The sequence below is a fragment of the Bufo gargarizans genome, chromosome 2 (genome assembly GCF_014858855.1).
Source record: "Bufo gargarizans isolate SCDJY-AF-19 chromosome 2, ASM1485885v1, whole genome shotgun sequence".
In the NCBI taxonomy this organism is placed as follows: Eukaryota; Metazoa; Chordata; class Amphibia; order Anura; family Bufonidae; genus Bufo; species Bufo gargarizans.
In genome coordinates, this window is record NC_058081.1 from 60,872,806 (window position 1) to 60,897,430 (window position 24,625).

Genomic DNA, 24,625 nt, shown 5'->3' on the forward strand with positions numbered 1-24,625 from the left:
CATTTCAAACCATAGAAACACCTCAAAACATCCAAGGTGTCCTATATATATATATATCCAGGGACTCCTCACTAGTGGTTGTAAAAGGGAATCTAACCTCTCAGTCAATGTACCTATACCTCATACCTATAGGTCATAACGGTGGGCGGTTGGTACCCTTGTGTACTTTAGGTAAAGCATGGATGATGGGCGGAAATGGAGACTGTTTATGTGTTATAAATCCCAAATCTCTGCCTCTGCAGAGAACCTGAATATATTCTTGTTGGCATTAATTCAAGGGATTAGTGTCCAACCTTTGATATGTGGAAACATCAGATAATATACCCATCATCTGCTGATGATAGATTTGTTTATCAAGCACTACTACTGAACCCCCTTTGTCTGCCATTTTAATTACCACATCATTTAAATCAGCTAATTCTTTTAAAGCTAATTTTTGTTTCTTTGTTAAATTACTATGAATGTTTGTATGAGGCTACATATATCAAGTTCCTTTTCAATAGTTTCCTGAAAAACATCCATGCCATGAGTACGGGATTTAAGTGGATAAAATTGATTGTGACGCCCTTAGTTAAATCTTCACTTTCATGCTGAAGACTTGTCAGACACATCAGCGAGACTTGTTCTCTAAAGGAAAATTCCATGAAATTCTTTTTTTTTTTCTTCAAATTCTTCAATTGTAGATAGAGACAGAGATGTTACATACATAAAAGCTGACATTTCGACCTTATTTCAATTAGGACTCCAAGTTCTGATATCACTGACGAGGAATAAATTCCATGTAACATGTCTAAGCCACACTATCATAATGTTGAAAAACATTTGGAAGAAAAGGGGGGGGGGGGAAGTTAGGGAAGAGGAGAGAGAAAAGTTACACTTTGAGAGCACCTAGGGTGCCTTTTAGAGAGGAAGCGAGATACCAGGAGGTGTATTGGAACGGCTTGACCAACTCCGATATTTCGGAGGGAATAAAAACTGTGTAATGAGGAACATCTTCCAATTTTTAAAAACATTGGTAGCAGAGCTTTCCTAATGTCTTTCAGCCTCAATCCTATCATGTCTCAGCAGTAATTTTAGTTCCAAAACCACTGCCGACATATCTGGCATGGAACTGTAAAGCCACTGGTGTAATAGGACTCTCTTGGCTTCCAGCAATATTGAGTGGAGAAAAAGAGGAACAATTGTCATGTGGGTTGGTTCGACGGTAGACAAATATAATGGAACAGCAATGTCTGCGGTTCAAAGGAGAGAGTAATTGACCAGTGCGTTTTAACATACATTATCAGATTTTCCCAGAATTCCGAAACCTAAGGGCATGACCACATGCCGTGCCAAAAATCTGTGGCCGGTTTGTTGCATTTAGGACAATGGGTGATGCGATCCGGGAACTTGGGAGAGGCCGGAAGGTTAAAACCATAAATTGCGTTATGCATCATTTTGAAAAAAAGATTGTCGCCACCTCTTATTTATGATGCATTGGCGAACCATTGTCTATCCCTCCAGGATTTTGTCTCAGTATCTATTGTTATATGTTCTCATTTACTGAAGAGTTTAGATGGCACGGCTCTCGTGAAATTCCCGGACATAGCTCTGTAAAGATCCGAGAGGGACACCAGTCGTGGAGAGTTTCCTATTATATTATGAAAGGAATTTGTGGTTGCTTCCTTCGATAGGTCTCGAACCTTGTGTTTGCAAAAGCCTAGTACTTGCATGATATGTAAGAAATGAGAGTCTGGGAGATGATATCTTTCCTTCAATTCCCTGGGAGACAACCAACGTTTCTCCCCCATGTGCATCAGATGTTCCGCCTTAGTTATCCCTCTAGAGACCCAATCTCCAGAGAATCTCACGTGTTTTTCTTGAGGAAACTCCAGATGGCTCCATAGCTGCATCCTTTTGGACATCAAGTGGGGTAGACCAAAAGTTTTCCTGTTTACTTTCCAAGCCAGCACCATGTCTCTTATTAACACTGAATTCTTTACCTCCGGGGGAGCGCAGCTAAATTAGAGTGTAGACAAGACACCAGGCCCCAGGATTCTACAAAATTTTGCTCCAGATCTCTGTTAGAGAAGTAATCTGTGTTGTGTAGCCAGTCAAATATGTGTCACATAAGACAAGTAAGATTGTATCCTCTTATATTTGGGAACTTCACACCACCTTCTGGCTTCCATAACATCAATTTCTCCAAGGATATCCGGGGGAGCTTGCCTGATCAAATGAATCTAATAAAGGTCTTGTTAAGAGTGTTGACATCTACATGTTTTAGCAGGATTGGGAGAGTTTGGAGAGGATATAATAATTTGGAGAAACTCATCATTTTGATTAAGTGGCACCTTCCTAAAAAGGACAAGGGTAATGTGTGCCATTTCTTTAGCTCTGCTACTATCTTTCCTATGAGTCGCGGATAGTTTAGGTTGTTCAGTGAGTCAGGTAATTTGCCAATTTTGTACGTTATGTGTTGGTTGACTGAAGTAGGGGAAAACCCATTGGTCCGCCACAAGTGAGCAGGATTTTTAGCAAGTAATTCCAAGATTTCACTCTTAGTGGAGTTAATGTTATACCCTGAGAGGGAGCCAAAATGTTTGAGCCGGTCCATCAATGAGCGCAGATGTTGCTGGGGATTTGACATGAATATTAACAGGTCATCAGCATATAACGCTAGTTTGACCTCTTTCTTGCCCACCTTAATGCCCGAATACAAATCTGAGTCTTCCAAGAGCCTGGCCAAGGGTTCTAAAGCTAAGTCAAACAGCAGCGGGGATAAAGGACACCCTTGCCTAGTGCCCTTTTGTAGAGGAAAAGTAGGGGATAGAAAGCCGCCAGTATGCACTCTCGCCTTTAGGTTTGTAGAAAGCCCCCTTAGAAAGGTGCGAAAATCATCCAAAACCTGAAACCTGTCCAGCAGCGCCCCCAACCAGTCCCATCGGACATTATCAAAAGCTTTTTCCGCGTCCAAGGCCAGCATTATGGGGGACGTATCCAGCCGGGGCCGGTGCCTGACCCAGTCCAAGGTGGCCAAAAAACTTTTCTGATGTTGGCGACTGCCGACCTGCCTTTTATAAACCCTACCTGTGAAGGGCCCACCAATGTTATGAAATTGGTTTTTGTCTCGTTGCGTGTCGGCGAGTGCTCAGATGAGCCAGTTGTATCATAGAAATGTCTGTTCACAGTTAAATTCCTAACAAACGTATTTATGTCTAAAATAGTGGAAAACATATCAAAATCCACCGTGGGTGCAAAATTAAGTCCCAGGGCCAACACCTCCCTTTGTTCATTTGTTAAAGTATGTCTGGACAAATTCAATACATCCAATATTTCTCTTGTATAAGAGCGATCTTTCACTTCTTCTGTAAGCTTGTGGCCATAGGACGCGTTTTTTTTAGGTTTTCGTCCTACACGTTTTGTTCGTTTTTTGAAACGCTCGTAAAACATAGAAACATAGAAACATAGAATGTGTCGGCAGATAAGAACCATTTGGCCCATCTAGTCTGCCCAATATATCTGAATCCTATGAATAGCCCCGGCCCTATCTTATATGAAGGATGGCCTTATGCCTATCCCATGCATGCTTAAACTCCTTCACTGTATTTGCAGCTACCACTTCTGCAGGAAGGCTATTCCATGCATCCACTACCCTCTCAGTAAAGTAATACTTCCTTATATTACTTTTAAACCTTTGCCCCTCTAATTTAAAACTGTGTCCTCTTGTGGTAGTTTTTCTTCTTTTAAATATGCTCTCCTCCTTTACCGAGTTGATTCCCTTTATGTATTTAAAAGTTTCTATCATATCCCCTCGGTCTCTTCTTTCTTCCAAGCTATACATATTAAGGTCTTTTAACCTTTCCTGGTAAGTTTTATCCTGCAATCCATGGACCAGTTTAGTAGCTCTTCTCTGAACTCTCTCTAGAGTATCTATATCCTTCTGGAGATATGGCCTCCAGTACTGCGCACAATACTCCAAGTGAGGTCTCACCAGTGTTCTGTACAGCGGCATAAGCACTTCACTCTTTCTACTGCTTATACCTCTCCCTATACATCCAAGCATTCTGCTTGCATTTCGTGCTGCTTTATTACATTGTCTTCCCACCTTTAAGTCTTCTGAAATAATTACTCCTAAATCCCTTTCCTCAGATACTGAGGTCAGGACTGTGTCGAATATTCTATATTCTGCCCTTGGGTTTTTACGCCCCAGGTGCATTATCTTGCACTTATCCACATTAAATTTCAGTTGCCAGAGTTCTGACCATTCTTCTAGTTTTCCTAAGTCCTTTTCCATTTGGCGTTTCCCTCCAGGAACATCAACCCTGTTACATATCTTTGTGTCATCAGCAAAAAGACAAACCTTACCATTGAGGCCCTTTGCAATATCACTTATGAAGATATTAAACAAAATTGGTCCCAGTACAGATCCCTGTGGAATCCCACTGGTAACATAACCTTGTTTTGAATGTTCTCCATTGACTACAACCCTCTGTTGTCTGTCACTCAGCCACTGCCTAATCCACTCAACAATATTGGAGTTCATGCTCAATGACTGCAGTTTATTGATAAGTCTTCTATGTGGGACAGTGTCAAAAGCCTTACTAAAATCCAGATAAGCGATGTCTACTGCACCTCCACCGTCTATTATTTTAGTCACCCAGTCAAAAAAATCTATAAGATTTGTTTGACATGATCTCCCTGAAGTAAACCCATGCTGTTTTTCATCTTGCAATCCATGGGATTTTAGATGTTCCACAATCCTATCCTTTAATAGGGTTTCCATTAATTTGCCTACTATTGATGTCAGACTCACTGGTCTATAGTTGCTTGATTCCTCCCTACTACCTTTCTTGTGAATGGGCACGACATTTGCCAATTTCCAATCTTCCGGGACGACTCCTGTTACTAATGATTGGTTAAATAAAAACCAGTTTTATTTTTTGTTTTTTTATAGTAGGATATGTTCTGTTGTGAACTGGTATGTTCTGTGCCTTTCGAAAAATCCTCCTGGTTAGAGTCTTGTGAGTCACCTGTTTCAGCTGTCTCCTGATCAGATGAATTAAAACTCACTCGGTATGACTTGTTCCGATGTTTAGATTTTTTTGCTTCGTTTTTTAAAATAGATTTGGGGGTATGAGTAACACTTTTTTATCTTCCCAATTCGTATATCTGATCATTGGAGTAATCATATAGATCTCTCTGAAATTTTGTATGTTTCGTTTATATACCGTAATGCTTTCTTCTAGTTGTTTTATTGAAGATGTACGGTAATTCTTTTCTTCATAGTCTCATAATTAGGAACTGATTTATATTTGATTAAAGCATTTTTGCATATCTCAATATCATTTTGTACAGTTGATAATTTTTCTCTTTCGTATTTCACAATCACTTTCATCAGTTGTGATGAACATTTGGACAATATATAATTCCACTCAAATCAATTATAAAATCTTCAGAGTAGACAGTTGTCGGTATTTTTTTGATCCTCAAACTGCGAGGAATCATTGACTTTTCCAAATATTTAATCAGTGTAGTATGGTCCCACCACAACTTAATCTCCTGTATCATAAGTTTTTTCCAAGTCATGCATTTTATTGTTCATATCCAAATGATCATAAGATTGTTGATCCCGCATAGAAAAAAAAAACAGGTCTGCATTCACTTTACGGTCAGACACCGAAGCAAACACCATTATGTAGCAAGGCTTGGGGTGGAAGTGTATGTGTCCGTGGAATATAGCGTGGTGCTACAAAGTAACGCAACAATTCAATCAGAAAAGGGGGCAGAAGGTGATCAAAGTCCATAACACATAAAATCCACTTATAAAATTATATAAAATTATATAAAATGCGTCTTTACATGTTTTAAATTAACAATCAATCTGTAGTCCAGACCTCAAATTAAGTTTGCAAACATAAAAAACGCAAAATGTCAACACAATAAAAATGAGGAAAACCAAACTCTGGTAGTCATCCATGTAAAACTACTTGTAAATATGTTATACCTACTAAAGATTTTCATAATTAGAATCATTTTTTGACATTTCCAATAAAAAGTTATATTTGAAAGTGAGGGCGAGCACTCAACACCTGGAACCAGTTAGTGATACATAAAATTATTTATTAAATCACCATATAACAATATGACATACAAATGGACCATATAAACTAAAATGCAATAAAATACAATAAAGATACCACTTAGAAAATAGTTAAATAATGACAGTCTCTTCTGTTCAATGCTGGTAATGTAGAAAATAAGTTGTACCGCTATGTTACAGTATCCCATGCGCATATAGCAATAGTCAATGGAATTAGCTGGCTCTTAAGTGCTGCTCCAATAACGGCCCAACAGTAGTGCAAATGGATTCAGTAATGTCCGCCACCACATATAAACAGGGCTTGATATCCTTAGATGCCAATGATCTTATAAACATGCACCTTCTGTTGGTAAGCCTCACCGTATGAGGTTTGGACTGATAATGTTCCTACCTTCCTCTGGTTTCGAGGACGTCCCGTCGGACGTGTGCGGTGGATGGGCTGCAAGCGGCTGTTCCGGCGTCTCGCTCGTGGTGTCTGTGATCAGCTGTTCCCAAGTCTCGCGGGATTTCGGAAGTGGTATGTCCCTGGACTGCACAGCGGTGATTGGAAGTTCTGTACTTAGCGTCTCAGGGATCTTGCTTCTTCCGCTAGTTGAATTGTTTGCATGGCCATGCGTCTATTGCGGAGATGCTTCTGATACAGGTGTACGGCCCAGACGCGTTTCGGGAACTCCTTCCCTTCGTCAGTGGTCCCATTACTAGAGGAGGGGTGATCCTCTAAATTGGGCTAGCAGCACCATCCAGAACCCTGCCTGAGGTGAGCCACCAATTTTGAGATCCTAAAAAGTTATATTAACTGTAATACAGTTGGTATAGTGTATATTATACAGTGCACTGACTGATTTGATGTACCGTACGTAGGCAGTTCTTCTAGAAAACTCAAAACTAGAATATTAGAACATATTAATTATATAACAAATCCTTCCTGCCTGGGTACATCAAATGTAACCAAACACTTCATATCTTCACATGATCGTAGTTTAAGAAGTTTTCAAACCTTTGCAATAGGTGGGCATAACAAGCAACCCTCCCGTCAGAGAACTGCCATCTGCAAAACTCGACGCCCCAGAGACGTGTCAGCAGACGCAAAGGTGTGCACTCTGTAAAACTTGGAAAAAGTATGCAAAGACGACCAAGTAGCTGAATTGCACACCTGAAGGGCCGAAGCCCCGTGATGCACCACCCAAGAGGCCCCCACTGCCCAAGCCGAATGAGCAGTCATCCGGAAGGGCGGAGCCCGGTCCTTAGCGCAGTACGCTTCCACAATAGCCAAACAAATCCATTGAAAAATGGAAGTCTTTGACGCTGCCAGTCCTCGTCTCGGCCCCTCTGGAATCACGAACAAGGAATCCGCTCGCCAGAAAGATGCCGTCTGGGACAGATAGACTCGAACAGCTCGTACCAAATCCAGGGGATGGAGCAACTGCTCCCGAGGATGAGACGGGTCCGGACAAAAAGAAGGGAGAATAATCTCCTCATTTAGATGAAATGCTGACACCACCTTCGTCAGGAAGGACCTCACAGGGCGAAGGACCACCTTATCCTGATGGAGGATCAAGTAAGGTGACTGAAATGACAAAGCCGCGAGTTCCAACACCCTACGGATTAAAGTAATTGCAACCAAAAAAGCCACCTCATAAGACAGGAAGCGCAGCAACACCTGCTGCAAAGGCTTAAACGGTAAAGACTGGAGTGCGTTGAGCACTAGATTAAGATCCCAAGGATCCAATGGAGGACAGAAAGGGGGCGCAGCATGCCCCAACCCCTGCAGAAAAGTCTGAACCGCCGAAAGCGAAGCTAAATTCAGCTGAAAAAGAATAGAGAGCTGAAACTTGCCCTTTGAGGGAGCTGAGAGCCAGACCCAAATCCATGCCCGTCTGCAGAAACGACAAGAGACGCGGCAAAGAAAAGCGAATGGGAGACAGCTTTCGCCGCTCGCACCAACTAAAGTAGGACTTCCAGGTCCGATGGTAGATTCGGGAAAACGATGGCTTCCTAGCTCGAATCATGGTCTGGACCACCGCATCCGAAAACCCAGGAGCTTTGGCCATGGGTTCCCTGGACGGCACGACAAAGTCCTCGACCTTGTTGTTGAACCGTGAGGCCATAATATCTACATCTGGTTGACCCCACCTCTCGCAGATGGCCAGAAAGACCTGCGGGTGAAGAGCCCACTCGCCGGGATCGCGACGCTCCCGGCTGAGGAAGTCTGCGATCCAGTTGTCTATGCCAGGTATGTGACAGTGATTGATGTACACCACCGCCGTGAAGTTGTCGGACTGAACCGGACAACCCCTGAGATGGTCAGCCCAATGTCGCCGAGAAAGCCGAATCGCCCTCAACTCCAGAATACTGGTTGGAAGGGAGCGCTCCTCGCGTGACCATACTCCTCGAACAGAGAGATTTTCCAACACTCCCCCCCTAACCCCTGAGGCTTGCGTTCGTTGTTAACACCTTCCAACGGAGAGGGAGGAATGAGCTACCATTATCTGCCGCCCAGCAAGAAAGCCATAGTGTACGGCGAATAGCCACCAACAGGGTTGACAAGCGCGCCATCAGCCTGGCCGAGTCCAAAGATGCTTCACAAATATATGCACTGGCATACTTGCCCACTGCCCCATAGCCTTGCTCACCCATGTAGAGGCAAATACTGGCTGCAGCGCTGTGCCCAGGAAGATTTTACAAACGCTTCCAGCTTCTTATCTTTGATATCAGAGAAAGAAGCCCTGTCCGGCATCTTCTGCCCCCCTGGCTCCAGCCGGGTCACCACCTTCGGTGTGCCGCCCCTTGGTGAGGGATGCTACACCGGAACAGAGGGGACTTGCGGCGTGGACAGCTGTGGGGACCCGAATGCTGGCAGGAGACAGAGGGTTTTTACCGGAACCTCTGGTCCTCCTTTTCTTCTGGAGCACAGGAAGGAGCAGGGGGTTTGAGTGACCCCCTGGTCTCCCGTCTCTTTGGTGGAAGTACAGGCAGTTTTACGGACTGCCTGAAACTCCCGCTAAAAGAGGAAAGAAGAAAAATCAAAAAAACAGCAGACCTGCAACGCAGGTAGGTCTGCCTCCTAAAGACACTAGGCTAAAACTGATTTAGCTTGGTCCCTGTAGGAAGGATATAGCTGAAGAGGGAGGAGCTTAACCTTTGTGCTTAGTGTCCGCTTCCTAGCGGCGACAGCTATACCCATGGATGAGGAAGACGCATTTGTCCATGTGTTATTTGCTACAAGAAGAAATAAAGTGCAACGAAGTTTCATCATTGGTGCTGGAACTATTTTTCCCTATCTTTTATCTGAGAGATTTGCTTGGCTCGTTCCCTGCACTGGGCTGTGAATTAAGATATTTTTTCTACTGACAGATCCCCTTTAAGGCAAGATAAAAGTAGACCAGACAGGCAGAAACTGCGCCAAATTCATCACCGCGCCGCATGTCGTGCACCTTGCTAGACTCTTTTGCTTACTTTACACAAATATTTTGTGCTAAAGTCATGGTGCCCGCTATTAATATGTGGGACACACTTTACGTCTTACACGTAACACCTGTGTCACACAGCACGTACTTCAACGTTTGGTGGAATTTTCTTAGTAAAATCTCCCCCAAAGTATATATTTTTTGTACGCAATAACTTGCAACAGGAGTGCTGAAGGGTTTTAGGTCCTCCGCACAGCGTAGCGGATGGGGGAGCGTCATAGAGGAATTTCTGCACCAGTCTTGATAGCCCCTGTGCTGTCGGAGGAGGCGTCAAATTTATGACGAGGCGCAGTCCTCCTAATAAGTTAGGCACATTCTCCAGCAGTACATGCTTTCTAACAGAAATCTACAGCAGCTCTGAGCTACCATGGATTTCTGGCTTCATTTACTCCAGAAAACGGGCCTTAATGAAGATAAATCTGTCACGCCCCTGCCTGACCTTAGCACACCACTTTCAGAAAAGTAGTAAGGGAGGTGTTAAAAAACAAACAAACAAAAAAACGCACAGTCTGTGACTTTTTACTATTCTGGCACAAATTAAATGATAACTCTTCCCCCATAGCACCGAGAAAAAGATGTAATTTTTTCGCCATGCTCATGCTAGACAATATAGGTGGAATTCTCCTTTACAGAGGGCCCGTCACCTTGCCTTGACAGGTCTGTTTTAGCGATTACTTCCTTTGTAATAACAGTTCTGGAGCCTCTTTGTTGTATCATTCCTCTATTATCCCTACTAGAAGTTATGAATCAATTACTACCAGTTTGAAATGAGGGTCCAGGTGGCTGTTACCAGTTTGGGGGGGGGGGGGGTGTCCATGCACAGTCTGACACACTGGCAGCACTGATTGAATAGTGTCAGACTGTGAAGGGACATGCCTGCAACTGGTTACTCCCAGAGGGTCCGTCACTGCAAACTGCTTGCAAATTATTCATAACTTCTAGCAATGACACAACATAGAGGCCTAACAATAGAAGCTCCAGAATAGTTATTACATGGGGGATGCAAGGAGTTACTAAAACAGCTATTAAATGCACTGCACCTTCATAGACAGCGTGGAATCCTTTCCCGACGTAGTTGCTGCTGCTTCGAAACTCAATCCACAACCTACTATCGCTGGATAATATGGAGTCTGGAAGCTTGTCCCCACAGTAGCGGCCTAGGAAAGAGTACGGGAAATGTTAAGGACCAGACATTGTAAGTGCGATTCTCTGAAATCACTGCCATTATTAAGCAGGGAACATTACCGATGAGCGGAGCTTTCTTCCAGTGTCCGTCCCGGATTTCGATGTAGTCATACCAACACAATCGGCTACGGTACACATCCAAGGAGGTAAAATTCAGTCTGATCTTAGGGGAAAAAAGGGAGTTAGAATACATAGGAGAACGGGTATACCAAGGACAGGAATAAGCCTAATGCCCCATGCACACAGTCATGTCCGATTTTCAGTTTGCAAAAACTGATACCGTCCGTGTAAATTCTTTTTTTCCCCTCCAAATACAGATAAGAATGGGCCTCGCTGTGAGAATCAGATCAGGCACACATTGACTTATATGGGTCAGTGTACTATCCGTACTAACATGCCTGGAAATGTAATGCCGTGTCCATCATGGAGACAACAGATCATGGTAAGCGTACCATAAGGGCGGCTCCACACTTGCTATAGAGCAATGGGTATAACTTGGAGTTGAACCCTTGAAGCCCTAATGCTAAATCTGTAGGCCATTGTTACAAAACTGTTAGTTACACTGTGTGCAATTAAGTGCTATTTTGCCTCCCAGCTCTGTCTTCGGCCATTCGCATGGTTCGGCACGAGTCTTTTGTGTTGGGCATGGGTAGCCGCCATTTCGGGACCTTGCACGTGGTCGCGACCGTCTTACGCCCGAACAGCGGTGGTTGCCAGCAGTCGCCTGGATCTAAGGGCGGATGCGCAGACAGGCGAGCACCGCTGAGTCCTCCAGAACAGCGTAGATTCGTGCTGGGGCTGCCTACCGACCGGCCGTTCGGTGGAAGGACTAAACCTTGCAGGAGGATTCCGGCGGACACCGAGGTGGCTGTGGGGGGGGGCAGGGGTTTCGTGGGGTTTTGGGCGCACGAGAGAACGGCCGCAGGACCAAAGCTTGGGGAACCATTTTCGGCTGAAAAGTCTGTGCGGTCGATCAGGACTTCAGGGACCCGTAACTCCCGAACCCTTGGACCGACGGAGCCGGATTTTGGATATGTTGTTCCCGTACGCCAGGACTGTCTGAGGATACCGAATGTAAAGATGTACTCCCTGGTTTTGGGGTACATCCAGAACTTGGGTAACATTGTGTGTGGGTTAATGTTAAAGGATTATCTGAGGGGAGGAGACGTGGGGGTTGTACCAGACATGTAATTGTGTATTGTGGTAATCATGTAAATGTAGCCCTTTCCAGGGCAGGTTGATATAAAAGGAGACCCCTGGTCAATAAACTTCAGTCTTGCTTAACCTTCAAATCGCAGCCTCGACTCGTTTGTGGAGGGGGGGAAGGATTAACCTAGCTGAAAGATCGTTACCGGGATTGTTCTACATTAACAGGATCCTTCTGGATATCACGACGAAGCGGCTCCTCTCTCTCTCCCTAAACCGAGATCCAGACTATCCAAGCGGTCCAGCTCCCAGCTAGCCGGGGAGTAACCGTAACAGCCATGTTCAGATGCGGTGGAATTGCTGCGACTTTTGCAGTAATTTATAGCAAAACAGCGCAGAAATTTACAGTTTATTTTCATGCAAAGGGCAACATCTGCATGGCTGTGCGAGGTCTTTGGACACGAGGTGCGGCTACGATGGTGGCATTCCCGATAGAGACATGGGTAAAGTGAACATGTGCAAGGCTCCCATTCTCAACAGCAAATGTGGGAGGGGAGGTTATAGAAATATGGACCTGCTGGTGCCCCCAAGGGCATCCGTCTGCAGATCTGTACCTATGAAACTGGCTGACCTGTCACAGATGGTCCCGCGACAGGTGGCAGGAGATCAGTGAGACTGGCAACACGTGGTTTGATCTAACAGGTTTCAATAGGCGTCTGTGTTGTTTCTGGTAATGGCTCTGGTGTTGCTAATGTGGTCATTTAACCTTCCTTATGTATTGTTGTTTATCCCACTATGCTGTGCGATTTATAGCTTCAGTTTGAGTTGTGGATAGCTGGTGTGTGGATCTCAGCAGAGTTTCTGGTTCTTCCATTTCTCCTTTGAAGTTAAGTCTTTCCTTTCCCTCTTTGTATTTTGTTTGAGTTCTGTGTGTTGCATTTCCCTGTCATTTGTATTAAGGCCTGAGGGAGACTCCTGTTTGTCCTTCCTTTTGGAGGAACAGGTTGTCTCAGTCCCGACATTAGTACCAGGGTCCTATAGGGCGAGTTAGGACATTAGGTATTTCTGTGTATAGGGCGAGTTAGGACATTAGGTATTCCTGTGTATGAACTCACCTACCTCTGGGGTCTGTTCATACCGGTAGTTAGTCAGGACTTTGATTAGGGTTTTACTAGGAGGTGTCCATCTTCTTTCCCTAGTTTTCAGGCCTTATTCCCTCACCCCTTTTCTTCCTATGTTCGGTGTGGTGTTTCCCTCCCACACCCAAATGTGACACCTGTTACATGTGCACTTGGCAGCTGAAGGCTTCTGTGTAAGTCCCATGTTAATATGTGCCTGCATTGCTGAGAAAAATGATGTTTTAATATATGCAAATGAGACTCTAGGAGCAACGGGGGCGTTACCATTACACCTAGAGGCTCTGCTCTCTCTGCAACGTCTGAGCCCTCTCCACTTTGATTGACAGAACCAGGTGTGATGATGTTTTCACTGCCTGGCTCTGTCAATCAAAGTGGAGAGGGAGCCGCAGTTGCACAGAGAGCAGAGCCTCAAGAAGTAAAGGCCACTTCCCCATTATACCAGTGACTTGTCCATTTTATGGTGGTTATGTTTGTACACTTACATGTCACCCCTATGGCTATTTCTCTAGAGATCTATGTCTATTCTCATCCACACACAATATGTCCCTGAAGCTCTGATCCGTGAAATCCAATCACAATGAAAACACAACAGTGATAAAAAAAAACACCAATGGTGGTATACTCTCTACCTTCTCTCCTGGGGTGACGGACAACCTCCATACACAATGCTCGAATGCTGAGTAGCCATTCGGATACCCCGGAGATGAGAAGTTCCCTTGACTGTCCTGAAGAGTCTCCCAACAGGCTGTAAAGACATATCAGATCCAGAAATCAGTCAATAATTATACAGCACCAACATATTCCATATGGCTGCACCTAGACTGTAGGCAGATCGGTGTCTTCTCCAGCTGAGGTCACATACTAAGAGAGGACCACCATGTTGGTTTTAGCCAAAAATGTTTTTTAAAAAATCCTTCATCGCGCAGATGAGACGTTGAAAGGAAAGGAGAGAAAAATTCAGTTAAGACATCTATTCAACATGTCTCACAAAAGCAGCAATGTTTACCCCGATGAATAAGGGTTAGGGTTCATGTTTTAAGAATGTAGGGGGGGATGGAAACGATGCAGGATGGTGGGAAAGAAAGTATCTGGAGACTTGGCCATAATGGGAAGGTCACAAAGGTGACAACAAGGATTTTGATGGATCAAAGACAACAAAACCTTCTGTCGCCCAAATTGCAAGGGTGCACTATGGCAGCATGACGTCTTATCACAGCTTGGTGTGGGCTTAGGGTATAAGAAATGACGAACCTGTGAAGTACCTGTAAAGGATTATAGAGATTTCATTCTATACGATTTTTCCAAAAATTTAAGTATCAGGCTGCCATGGCACCAGAATGGGTCAATTATGGGTTAATAACTCAGCAGCACAAATAGTGGAGCTGACATAGGTGTGTGGTTTCATTTGGGTGGGTAAGTCTAAATACGAGTGGACGTTCTAGTACCAGTGCCTAAATAATACCGCCATATGTAACCAAATAATGTAAGGTATGAAGTCTCGCACTTACATAAGCATAGAACCCATGGTGGTCTAGGGTGGTGAAGGGTTTACTATCAGTAGTGCTTTGGGTGACCATCTAATATCCCTGGATGTCTAGTGTGGTTTAGTATTTAACTTTTGATATCTCAGGTGGCTTTGGATGGTGAAGGTGATAAAAGGAAATATTTTTGGTGGTCTAGGGAGGTAAAGGGCTTAAAGTGTATGTAGAATTTAATATAATCTAAGTAGGTCTGCAACTTTGTGTAATTAAGATGAATATATCATTTTTATGGTGGAGACTTTCTAACTGATGACATATTTTCTCAATAGGCAATCAGTACCTGATCGGTGGGGGTCCGACACCTGGGTCCCTGCTGATCAGCTGTTTGAAAAGGCACCAGGACTTTTTTGTTCCCGGTGCTTGGTATCACACCCATTCCCATTCACTTGAATTGGACTGAGCTGCACCTAGGCCATGTAACAAATAAATGCGACATCACCGGCCTAGGGTAAGCTGCAAGAGGGCCGTGGCGCTACTGCAAGCTCCGGTGCCTTCTCAAACAGCTGATCGATGGGGGTCCTGGGAACCGGACCACCACCGCTCAGATACTGATGACCTATCCTGAGGAGAAGTGATCAGTTAAAAAGTCTTTGAAAGACACTTTAAATGACAAAATTCTGTTTGCCTGGAGCCACCACTAGGGGGAGATAACTGTATGTGGATGTAGACATCTCCTGTTCAGCCCAATACTAGCTCTGGGTTCACACTACATTTGGCATATATTTAGTAGCATTTCCTAGCACAATGGGGCTAATGGGTCCATAGACCTTATGGATCCCAAAAGAGTGTCCTTTTGGCACTCCGACGACCAGTATATGGTGTTTCTTTTAACAATGGGGGACAATGGATGAGGCTTGCACCGTAGGGTATACAGTGACACATGTTGGGGGTTTACGTTCACCGAATAAATATGATGTGTACACAACCCAAATCCGTATGTACACAGGGCCCCTAATGGTGGCTGAGGGCTATCCATGAAGTGCTCAGGTGATGGCCTGTGAAAAACAGAGAGGATGGCTAAACATGAGTCTCTTCAGTAATCCTTTAACAACGCTAGATACTACCTATATGCCAACTATCGGAATACTAAAGCATTTCCATGAGGACTGTAGCATACTCTGACCTCGGTACTGGGAGTCACTGGAGGCCGACTGGTGGCTTAGGTTGTCAGGCATCCCATCCCTAATGACCAGTCCCTCAGATGACTCAGGGCAGGGACGAAAATGGAAATGTGAAATAAGGACACCAACGGGTTGCAATGAACAGTTTGACCACCACCAAGCTTTCATTTAGTATTTTTTTGTGGAATATTCTGAGAAACAAGCAAAAACATGAATGAAAAAGATAAATTTAGATCAGCCATGTTCCTGTATACAAAAGGACAGACGAGGAGACAAGACCATCAGGGTTACAGCGCTCGTCTAATTACACCTTTCCTGCAGCCTAGCCCTTCCACCCTAGAGCTCGGTCTCTCTGACTTTCATCCCCCACCTCACTGTGGTCTGTCTCCCCTCTTCCCGACATCACGGCCATGTGTCTTCCAGATGTTACACAGATGGGTCCACATTACACGAGAGAAACTGAAAGACTGACCGATAAAAGACCATCTAACCCCCTTATAAAGGCTGGTCTAATGATTGATATATTTTTTTTTATTTCTTATTTTTTTATTTCCTGTAATTCATAATTTCATACTTTTTTTTTCATGGACAGCTCCTAATGGTCAGCGAGTGGGCCAAAATATTATCCACAATCCCTATATCCTGTCGACACTGAGGAGGCGATGCCATCATGGCACAGAACTATAAATGGACTGCTGAGCAATGCAGACTGAAATGTAGAGCTTCATCTTTATCAGTTCACCATTAAACCTTTCAGAAGGTGAGCGCCATGGCCATCAGCCGCTTGTGATGTGTCTGGTGGATTTCACTAGGAGTAGTTACACATGGCTGCTTTAGGTTCCCGTTTCTGGCTCATAGAGGGGGCTACTGAGAGCGGGACCCAGAGGTGCACCTGGCCTTTCTGCTGCCTGAGGCAAAAACTGAAAAGGCACCCCCCCCCCCCCATGCCAATTGCTTAACCTAACCCCTTTTGCCACAATGAAAGTGCTCATTTCCCATGGTCCTTCTGCTGCCCTTCTCTTGCCCCTTCCCTGGTGCTGCCTGAGGGGGGGGGGGGGGATGTCCTTTTTGCTGAAAATCTCTCCCTGTAACTGTCATAGCTTCTAACAGTAGACACTGCTGGTGGCAGTTAAAAGATGAATCTGAGCATGTGTGTCCACCTCAGCGATATTACTGAGGTGGACAGAGAAATAAAAAAAGGAAGAAACAGCAGGTGGCGCTGTACAGATGGTGGCTATACAAAGATTTTAATTACAGGCAATTATAGAAGTATTCAGATCCCGGTGCTGATGTGAAAAATGTAGAATACTTTTCATCGGACAACCCCTTTAATAAATCACTGTCAATCTACCGACCAAAGAAGAATATAAGGGACCATTAAAAAACAAAACAAAAAAAAAACTGTATTTTGCAAATGGAGAAAATAATTTGCCTGCCGCAGCTCTGCATTGTTTTATGATCTGCTTTGTTAAAAAATTAGGCAATTACAATAATGTGGGTATATTAGGCATTTGGTGCCTATACAATTATCATATAGAAGCATATGGGGGGGCATGAGTCAGCACGAAATGCGTTGCATCACATGGCAATAACAGTAAGAGAAGCCAGCCTGCTGCAGGGACAGAGGAATACAATGCAGCAGCAATCCATCAGACACCTTGAGCGGGGCCGGCTGAGCAGTCTGCAGCGAAGTCTTAATAGCACTTGATAAAACGTAAGGGCGCCAACGCTCCCCAAAAATCCAAGGGTGCCAAAAATCATCTTTCAAGCTTAATTAAGGCAATCCGTGTGACATGGATAGCTGAAATACCACGATATCCTAGAGAGAGGAATCTATGACATGCAGCCTGAGAAAACACAACACCATGCCAAGGCCTTTCGTTGAAATCTGAAGGCTAAAAGCTGGCAGACCAGATCCGCCAAAGACCAAACAGAAGAAATCTGCTCATGGTTAAGAACGGAAAACAAAAACACTGGGGCCAAGGGGCCGCAAACAGCTGATCTGGTGGGAGGAGGGTGGAACTGCTGTTTACTCTGCTAATGGGCTTATAGGATAATGGTGGAGGACTGGGAATATGAGAGTGTTGACCAATACAGTGGGGGCCCCGGCCCTAAACAGAACCTCGGACTGGAGGACCAGGTGCACCAGATAACACTTTCATTCCAATAACAGTTGTGTAATGCTTCATTTCCCCATCGGGGGCACTGCAGGGGAACTGGACACTAGCTGCCAAGTTACTTCACAGGTGGTCCTTACAGAAGGATACCCAGTAATGACCGACCCCTTTAAGCATACCGGTTAGGATCTGTGCAGAGGTTTCTTGCACACTGCACACATGTGGTAATTTCTCGTTCAGAATAATGCTAAACACATGTTGTGGGACCCTGCCAACTGGCCAGAGCACCGAGCGGCAGACTCCAAAAAGACCAAACGTAGGATTTCTTTTGGCTTCCTTCGAGTGCATTGAGAAATGACGCCATAAGCAAGCTAATGCAGGTCATCTGTGGTCACCCACTGCCTGCATGTAGCAATATCAATAATCCCACACATTTATTGTGGGGCATATGACACCCTGACAGCCAGAAATATAAAGTTAGGATACAACAGAATTGCACAACATACAGCGAAGAACCTTATCCCCCAACATATGACAGACAGAGGCCAAAAGGACGCTTTTGGCCTCCGTCAGAGGAATTGGAGCCAATGGGTACACTTGACGTATGTTCTGGGAACTTTCTAGGCATGTGGATACTGTGAGTTGATCAATGTGTTGCAATATTATGTCTCCCCATGCCCTAGCTCAGTGATAGGCAAACTGCGGCTCTCCAGCTGTTGCAAAACTACAACTCCCACCATGCCCTGCTGTAGGCTGAAAGCTGTAGGCAGTCTTTGCATGCTGGGAGTTGTAGTTCTGTAACAGCTGGAGAGCCGCAGTTTGCCTATCACTGCGCCTAGCTCATGCCGTTTTACCTGCAGCTGCATCCCCCTTCCTCCCCATCATCTACTTTGATAAAGTCTGTAGACAGCTAGGGGAAGTTACAGTCTGCTGGAAAATGAGGACAATGCTCGTTCTCCTGATTTAGTAGGATTAATTAAACATAATTAAATCGTGGCTATACCTAGGTTGAAATATTTGATATGAAAGCTAGAGGACTACAGAGGAGACGTCGTGTATCTAGACCAGGGATGCTCAACCTGCGGCCCTCCAGCTGTTGTAAAACTACAACTCCCACCATGCCCTGCTGTAGGCTGATAGCTGTAGGCTGTTAAGGGAGTTGTAGTTTTGCAACAGCTGGAGGGCTGCAGGTTGAGCATGCCCAATCTAGACCTTTGCTTTGGTTTTCCTGAGCTAGAGTATCCTAATTGCGTCCAGATACATATTATCGGGATTTATACAATCTTTGTTAAAACACATGTCACAATCTTATAGGCTCATTTGTATTTTTATGTTGTAAGGGTGACGCCCGGGTTTTTGCTATTAAAAATGAGTCTTCTACCATTTGGGGTAGGAGGAAGAGAAAGACTCAAATACTCTCCCCTCGTTTCTCCTCTGCCTATCTCTTCACTGGCTCCCCATTGCCCAGCAAATTCAGTTTAAAATACTTACAATTACATATAAGGCCGTCCACAACCTGTCCCCTCCTTACATCTCGGACCTGCTTTCTCGATACATCCCCACACGTAATCTCAGATCCTCATAGGACCTCCTCCGCTGTTGTCCACACAACTGACTACACGATTTCTCGCCTGCCCCTCCTCTACTCTGGAACTACCCCAACACATCAGACTCTCCCCTAACATTCAAAGCTTCAAGAGTAACCTGAAAACCCACTTCTTCAGGAAAGCCTACCCCCTACAATGAGCATGCTGCCACCACACAGCCACAAGAGCAGCCTATACCCTCACCTACTGTCTTCTCCCCTTCCCTTATAGATTGCAAGCTCTTGCGGGCAGGGTCCTCTACCGCTCTGTGCCAGTCTGTTAATAGTTTCTTGTTTACTGTGCTTTTTATTTCTGTGTAACCCCAACTGGATGTACAGTGCCATGGAATTAATGGTGCTTTTTAAAATAAATAATAATAATAAAGCCCCACCATGCCTTATTACTTTTAGCCCTAGATTGAATTTTGGAGCATTGCAGACAACATAGATCCCTTGTTTAGGGATCATACAAAAATTCTACCGTAACATTCCTTAATCTCATATTTGCTCAAAATTAAAAAAAATATTAAATAAATGAACATTCAAAAGTATGTGTCAAAGGAGGTCATTTCAGGTTTTTCACAATCTTCCATTTCTCCTGGGCAGGACAGGGTTACAAGCCTAGTATCCAAAGTAACCCTGCGCTGGCGCTTGGACGACACCGGCTGCTGTGGACGCATAGTTCCTGCTGTCGTCAGGGAAACTTCCTTAGAGAGACATAAAAACATCTTGTACGGGGCATGACGGATGGGTATTAGGAGAGGGAGACTGCGGGGCAAGACTTAAGAAAGGCTGCAGGAGATGCCAAGGACAGACACAAGGGTGAGAAAGAAAACCCCCTCTACCAGCTCTCAGCACAGTGGGGGACTTTTATCATCAGTGTGATCCGCAATGCCATTTACAAAAAGAACGAGTGGTGTAATCAAGATGGTGCACGGCGTACAACACATTATTATTCCTAACACCAAGTCATGCCCGTCATATGTGTATGCCAGTATTATGTGTCAAAAGATTTTGCTGGTACAGAATGAATATTAAAGGGGTTTTCCAGGGGTTCCATCATCAGACACCCAGCACCCCCGCCGATCAGCTGTGAGTGCTACAGCTTAGCAAGCACAGCGCCGTACATTGTATAGCGGCTATGCTTGGTATTCCAGCTCAGGCCCATTGCACTTGAATATAACTGAACTGCAAACAGGCCTTGTGAACAATAAATGTGACATCACTGATTGGTAGGGGTGCTTGGGATCAGACCCCCAACAATCACAAAGTGATGACCTATCCTGAGGATAGGCCATCAGTATTGAACTCCTGGAAAACCCCTTTAATTTAGGGCTTCACAGTGACCAGAGTGGAATTATTGTGGTCATCTTGCGTTGCCGCAAATTGTTCCTAACTTGGGGTCATGCTACATGGATGGTAACACAAGACTTGACCCAGGTGCCATGGTACCCATTTTAAAGGTGCTGCCCAAAAATTTGCAGTAATCTGCATGCAGATCCAGCAGCTTAAATTACATTGTCAAGAGGAGTACAGCCACATGCGATAATCTGCGTGCTGTTCCATGCGTTATTGGTAACGTATACACATACGCTTTACCTGGACATTGATACAGCTTCCTGGCCTGTGCAATGTCTCCAGCACTGAGTCTTGTTCTTTGTCCTATAGACGGTTTTACTCCATTGACTTTATATCTTGGTTCGATGGTGTCCAAGTTAATTCCCCTGTAACAAACCCAGAAATAAGACTTAAAATATCATCTGTATCAATTCACATCGATAACAGGCTTTGACAAAACTGAAGGGATATTTAACAACAGGGTTACAATTTAGATAATCCTCACCTAGAAAAAGTATTGCGAGCGTAGTGCATGATACTGTCAAAGTCATACGTTTCATCTAGATAGTTTACTTCTTCTGGTTCCATTTTCAGGAAGTTATACTCCTGTCCTGAGGAAAAAAACATTCCGTTAGATAGATAAACAGGCATGCTACCCCTCTGGGAAGGAAACAAGCAGATGACAGGCTCCACCCTTGAGGAATCAGGCCCCACCCTTGAGGAATCTAACTTACATGATTATGGATACTTATTTTTTTACACCACACTTATAACACTTTTCCAAATTTCCTTATGTAATGTTGAATACATTTTAAGTGTATATCCACAAAAGACTGACTTGCTGCGTTGTGGATTTGTGTGCTGCAAATCCGCTGCATTTTACAGTACCAACAAAGGGGATGAGATTTTAAGAAATGTCATACACAGCATAGAGAGACCTGCAGGGTGGGTTATAAATTCACAGGATGTCAAGTTATGCTGTGGATTTCCAGCACGGATTTCACCCTCTGCAATGCGCAGGACGATCTACGACAATTCAGCACGTAACACATGATGTCCCATCTGGACATGCCCTAAGGGTGCGGTTTTGTGGACAAAGTTTAGCACTGGAATTTACATGCTGATTTGTTGCAGATTTGCTGAGGATTTCCCACGGATTTCATCCTATGCCTTTTAAAGGGTCAAATCCATGGTGGAATTCTGCAGTATAAATTGACATTTCCGCTGCAGATTTTTTTCTGCAGTGGAGGGATCAGATTTTTTTTTTTAATTCATCCACTTTCCTGGTACTTCAAAACGCTGAGGGTTTTCCACCTGCAATATGGCGGCGATGTATCTGTCACGTGTGAACATACTCTAATATTGCAGCCCAATAACACCCAGATAAACCTTCTCTAGTACCCGGCTGAATGTTTTCACGAACGATAGACACATGCTCATCTCGGTCTGGTCTTGTGTGCTCATGCCAGAATCCTATGACATGACCCAGCTCATGGACAACAATCCCAAATTTATCACAGTTCTTTCCGATGGATATGGCTTGTGGTCCTGCCCCACGTCGGCCCACGTACGAACAGCATCTAGAGAAGCAGATTCAAAATAGTATCTAGAATTACATAGCATACAGGCCTTTTTGCCAGAGGATGACGCTAAGAAAATATTTTGATACATTACCCGCAGGGTCTGTATGTGAAGACGATGTAACTGTCCTCCTCAGTCCTCTCAACAAAGGTGACACAGACATGCTTCTCCCAGTGTCGCATAGCTTGTCTGAATATGGCTTTTTGTGATCCTAAAACGGACAACAACGCAAGAAACATTATTTGAACCATCCTCCCAGAAAGAGATAATTGGCATTAGAAAAGAAAAAAATACACCAACTCTTTCAAACCAGGCATACTGGTTTGCTGGTAGGGTTTATTCTACTGATTAAAATGATACCTGTCTTGTGAAAATTGGTTGCTGGGATCCTGAGAAAAGAGACTTTTATTCTTTATGTAAGCAAAGGCTTCAGTGCGCTGAGGGGCGTGGCCTAGCCCCTTAGTGTACCCTAGCTTTCCAGTGCTGGCTACTCCCCTCAGTGCACTGAAGCCCTCACTTGCATATAGAATAAAATACCTTTTTCTAAGGAACGCTGCAACTGATATTCACAAGATAGGTATCATTGTAATCTGCAGGATCAAAACTAACAGGCAGTATACCTGGTTTAACAGGGTTGATCCTGCTGACACGTGTCCTTTAAGGAAGGAAAAAGTACAATTACTGGGAAAAAAAGGGGGGTTGCTCTGCTAGGACTAGTAGGAAGGTGAGTTTGTGGTCTGATTTGACTAGGAGTATGTGTGCAGAGTGGGAAGTGGGGGGGGGGGGAGAATGAAAGACCCATTGACTACTAGAGGTTCAGATTGGGCACTACTGTAACTACGAAGAGGATCTCCTTCTTGACTACTGAAACGGAGGGCAAAACTTCAAGTGAAGTCCAGTGAAGGCTCACGCGTTTTCGGTTGAATTTTATTTAATTAAAGTCCTCAGCTGGGACCAGGCCAAACAGCGCATACAGTTGTCCTTCCTGTATCATCATACTATGTAATTTATTGTAGCCTATGATATTAGCTTCTGCTTCCCTCCACAAAGGCACCAAGTGGAATTCTTTTGGCCAAGCATGAAGACCATGGGGGGGGATTTATCAAAACTGGCGAAAAGGAAAACTGGCTTAGTCATCCATAGCAAACTAGTCAGATTCCACTTTTCATTCTCCAGAGGTTCTTTGGAAAATGAAAGACTCAATCTGATTGTTTGCTATGGATGACTAAGCCAATTTTCGTATGCACGAGTCTAGATAAATCTCCCCCCGTATGTTCTTTAAACATGGCGTCATTTCCTGAACCACTCCTTCTCCTCATGTCGTCTTCGACCCTTGAAATGGTTTAGCGACATATTCTTATACCTCCGAAATGACTCAAGTACTCACCAGTGAAGTTCCCATTCACGACAAAGGGAATAATACCATGCGGCCATACTCGTTCTGGCCGAGAGGTAGCGGCTCGCCTGCCTCGGGAGACTCGTCTGTCTGTCCGTGCACGTCTGCCGGTCCTCGACGCAGAACTGTTCCTTGCAGGAGGAGACACTGGAGAAGGAAGACACCATAAAATAAGACAAAACAAAAGGCCAAGATAAAGACGGCTACAAAATGCTGCAGGAAAAAAAATAACTTTTCTGGGCAGAAATCTCTGAGCGATGGGGAGAATCCCTCGTATTTAGTGTACCAGTGGTGGTTCGAGATCACTGACATATCAAAAGATTATTAGCCACAAAAAGTAAAAAAATAAAATAAAAATACGGCCCAATAACAAAACTTAGTATGGACCCCCCCATCCAGTTTCCTATTACGTATGCGTCACTCAATGTCAGGCAATGCAATGGTAAAGCCCCAGATTTTTTATGAAATCATGTTTTTTTTCCCCAAGTTGAAATTTTAATATGAAAATTGGAATAAAAAATAGTCACCCTTGGCCTCTTTTTATCCGTCAGTAACATGGAACAAGAGCTTCACACATATGGGGCAGATTCTGTACATCATATTTCTAAGTCTGACAACTGGCATAAATACGCTGATAAATCTCCTGCTTCCCATCTATTACAAAGCTGCCTGCAGCCACCACTAGGGGGAGCTCAGTTCATAGAAATGTATGCAGCTACCACTGACAGAAATAGAAGCTGTAATAATCTGTTTGCACTGAGCTCCCTCTAGTGGTGGCTGCATGTTTTTCCCATCAGAAACAGAAAAAGAAGTTCAGTGCAAGGCCCCCGGGCCCCACAACAGCTGCGTAGTCTGCCTCCATGGAAGGGATGTCACTAGTCAACTTCATGGTGACCTCTTTCAAGTGGGTCCCAATACTACTGGGTG

At 44.3% G+C, this 24,625-nt stretch overlaps 1 protein-coding gene across 1 annotated transcript in view; it reads right to left on the bottom strand.

The window, feature by feature from the left end:
• BMP1 (bone morphogenetic protein 1) overlaps nt 1-24,625 on the bottom strand; it is a 93,966-nt gene that overhangs the window by 29,390 nt on the left and 39,951 nt on the right. Inside the window, exons 3-10 of the mRNA XM_044279025.1 lie at nt 23,690-23,845; nt 22,396-22,513; nt 22,123-22,301; nt 21,227-21,332; nt 20,983-21,107; nt 13,649-13,764; nt 10,795-10,897; nt 10,590-10,706 (exon numbers count right to left, since the gene is read on the bottom strand). Coding sequence (XP_044134960.1) covers nt 10,590-10,706; nt 10,795-10,897; nt 13,649-13,764; nt 20,983-21,107; nt 21,227-21,332; nt 22,123-22,301; nt 22,396-22,513; nt 23,690-23,845 — 1,020 coding nt within the window. The remainder of the gene's footprint in view (nt 1-10,589; nt 10,707-10,794; nt 10,898-13,648; nt 13,765-20,982; nt 21,108-21,226; nt 21,333-22,122; nt 22,302-22,395; nt 22,514-23,689; nt 23,846-24,625) is intronic.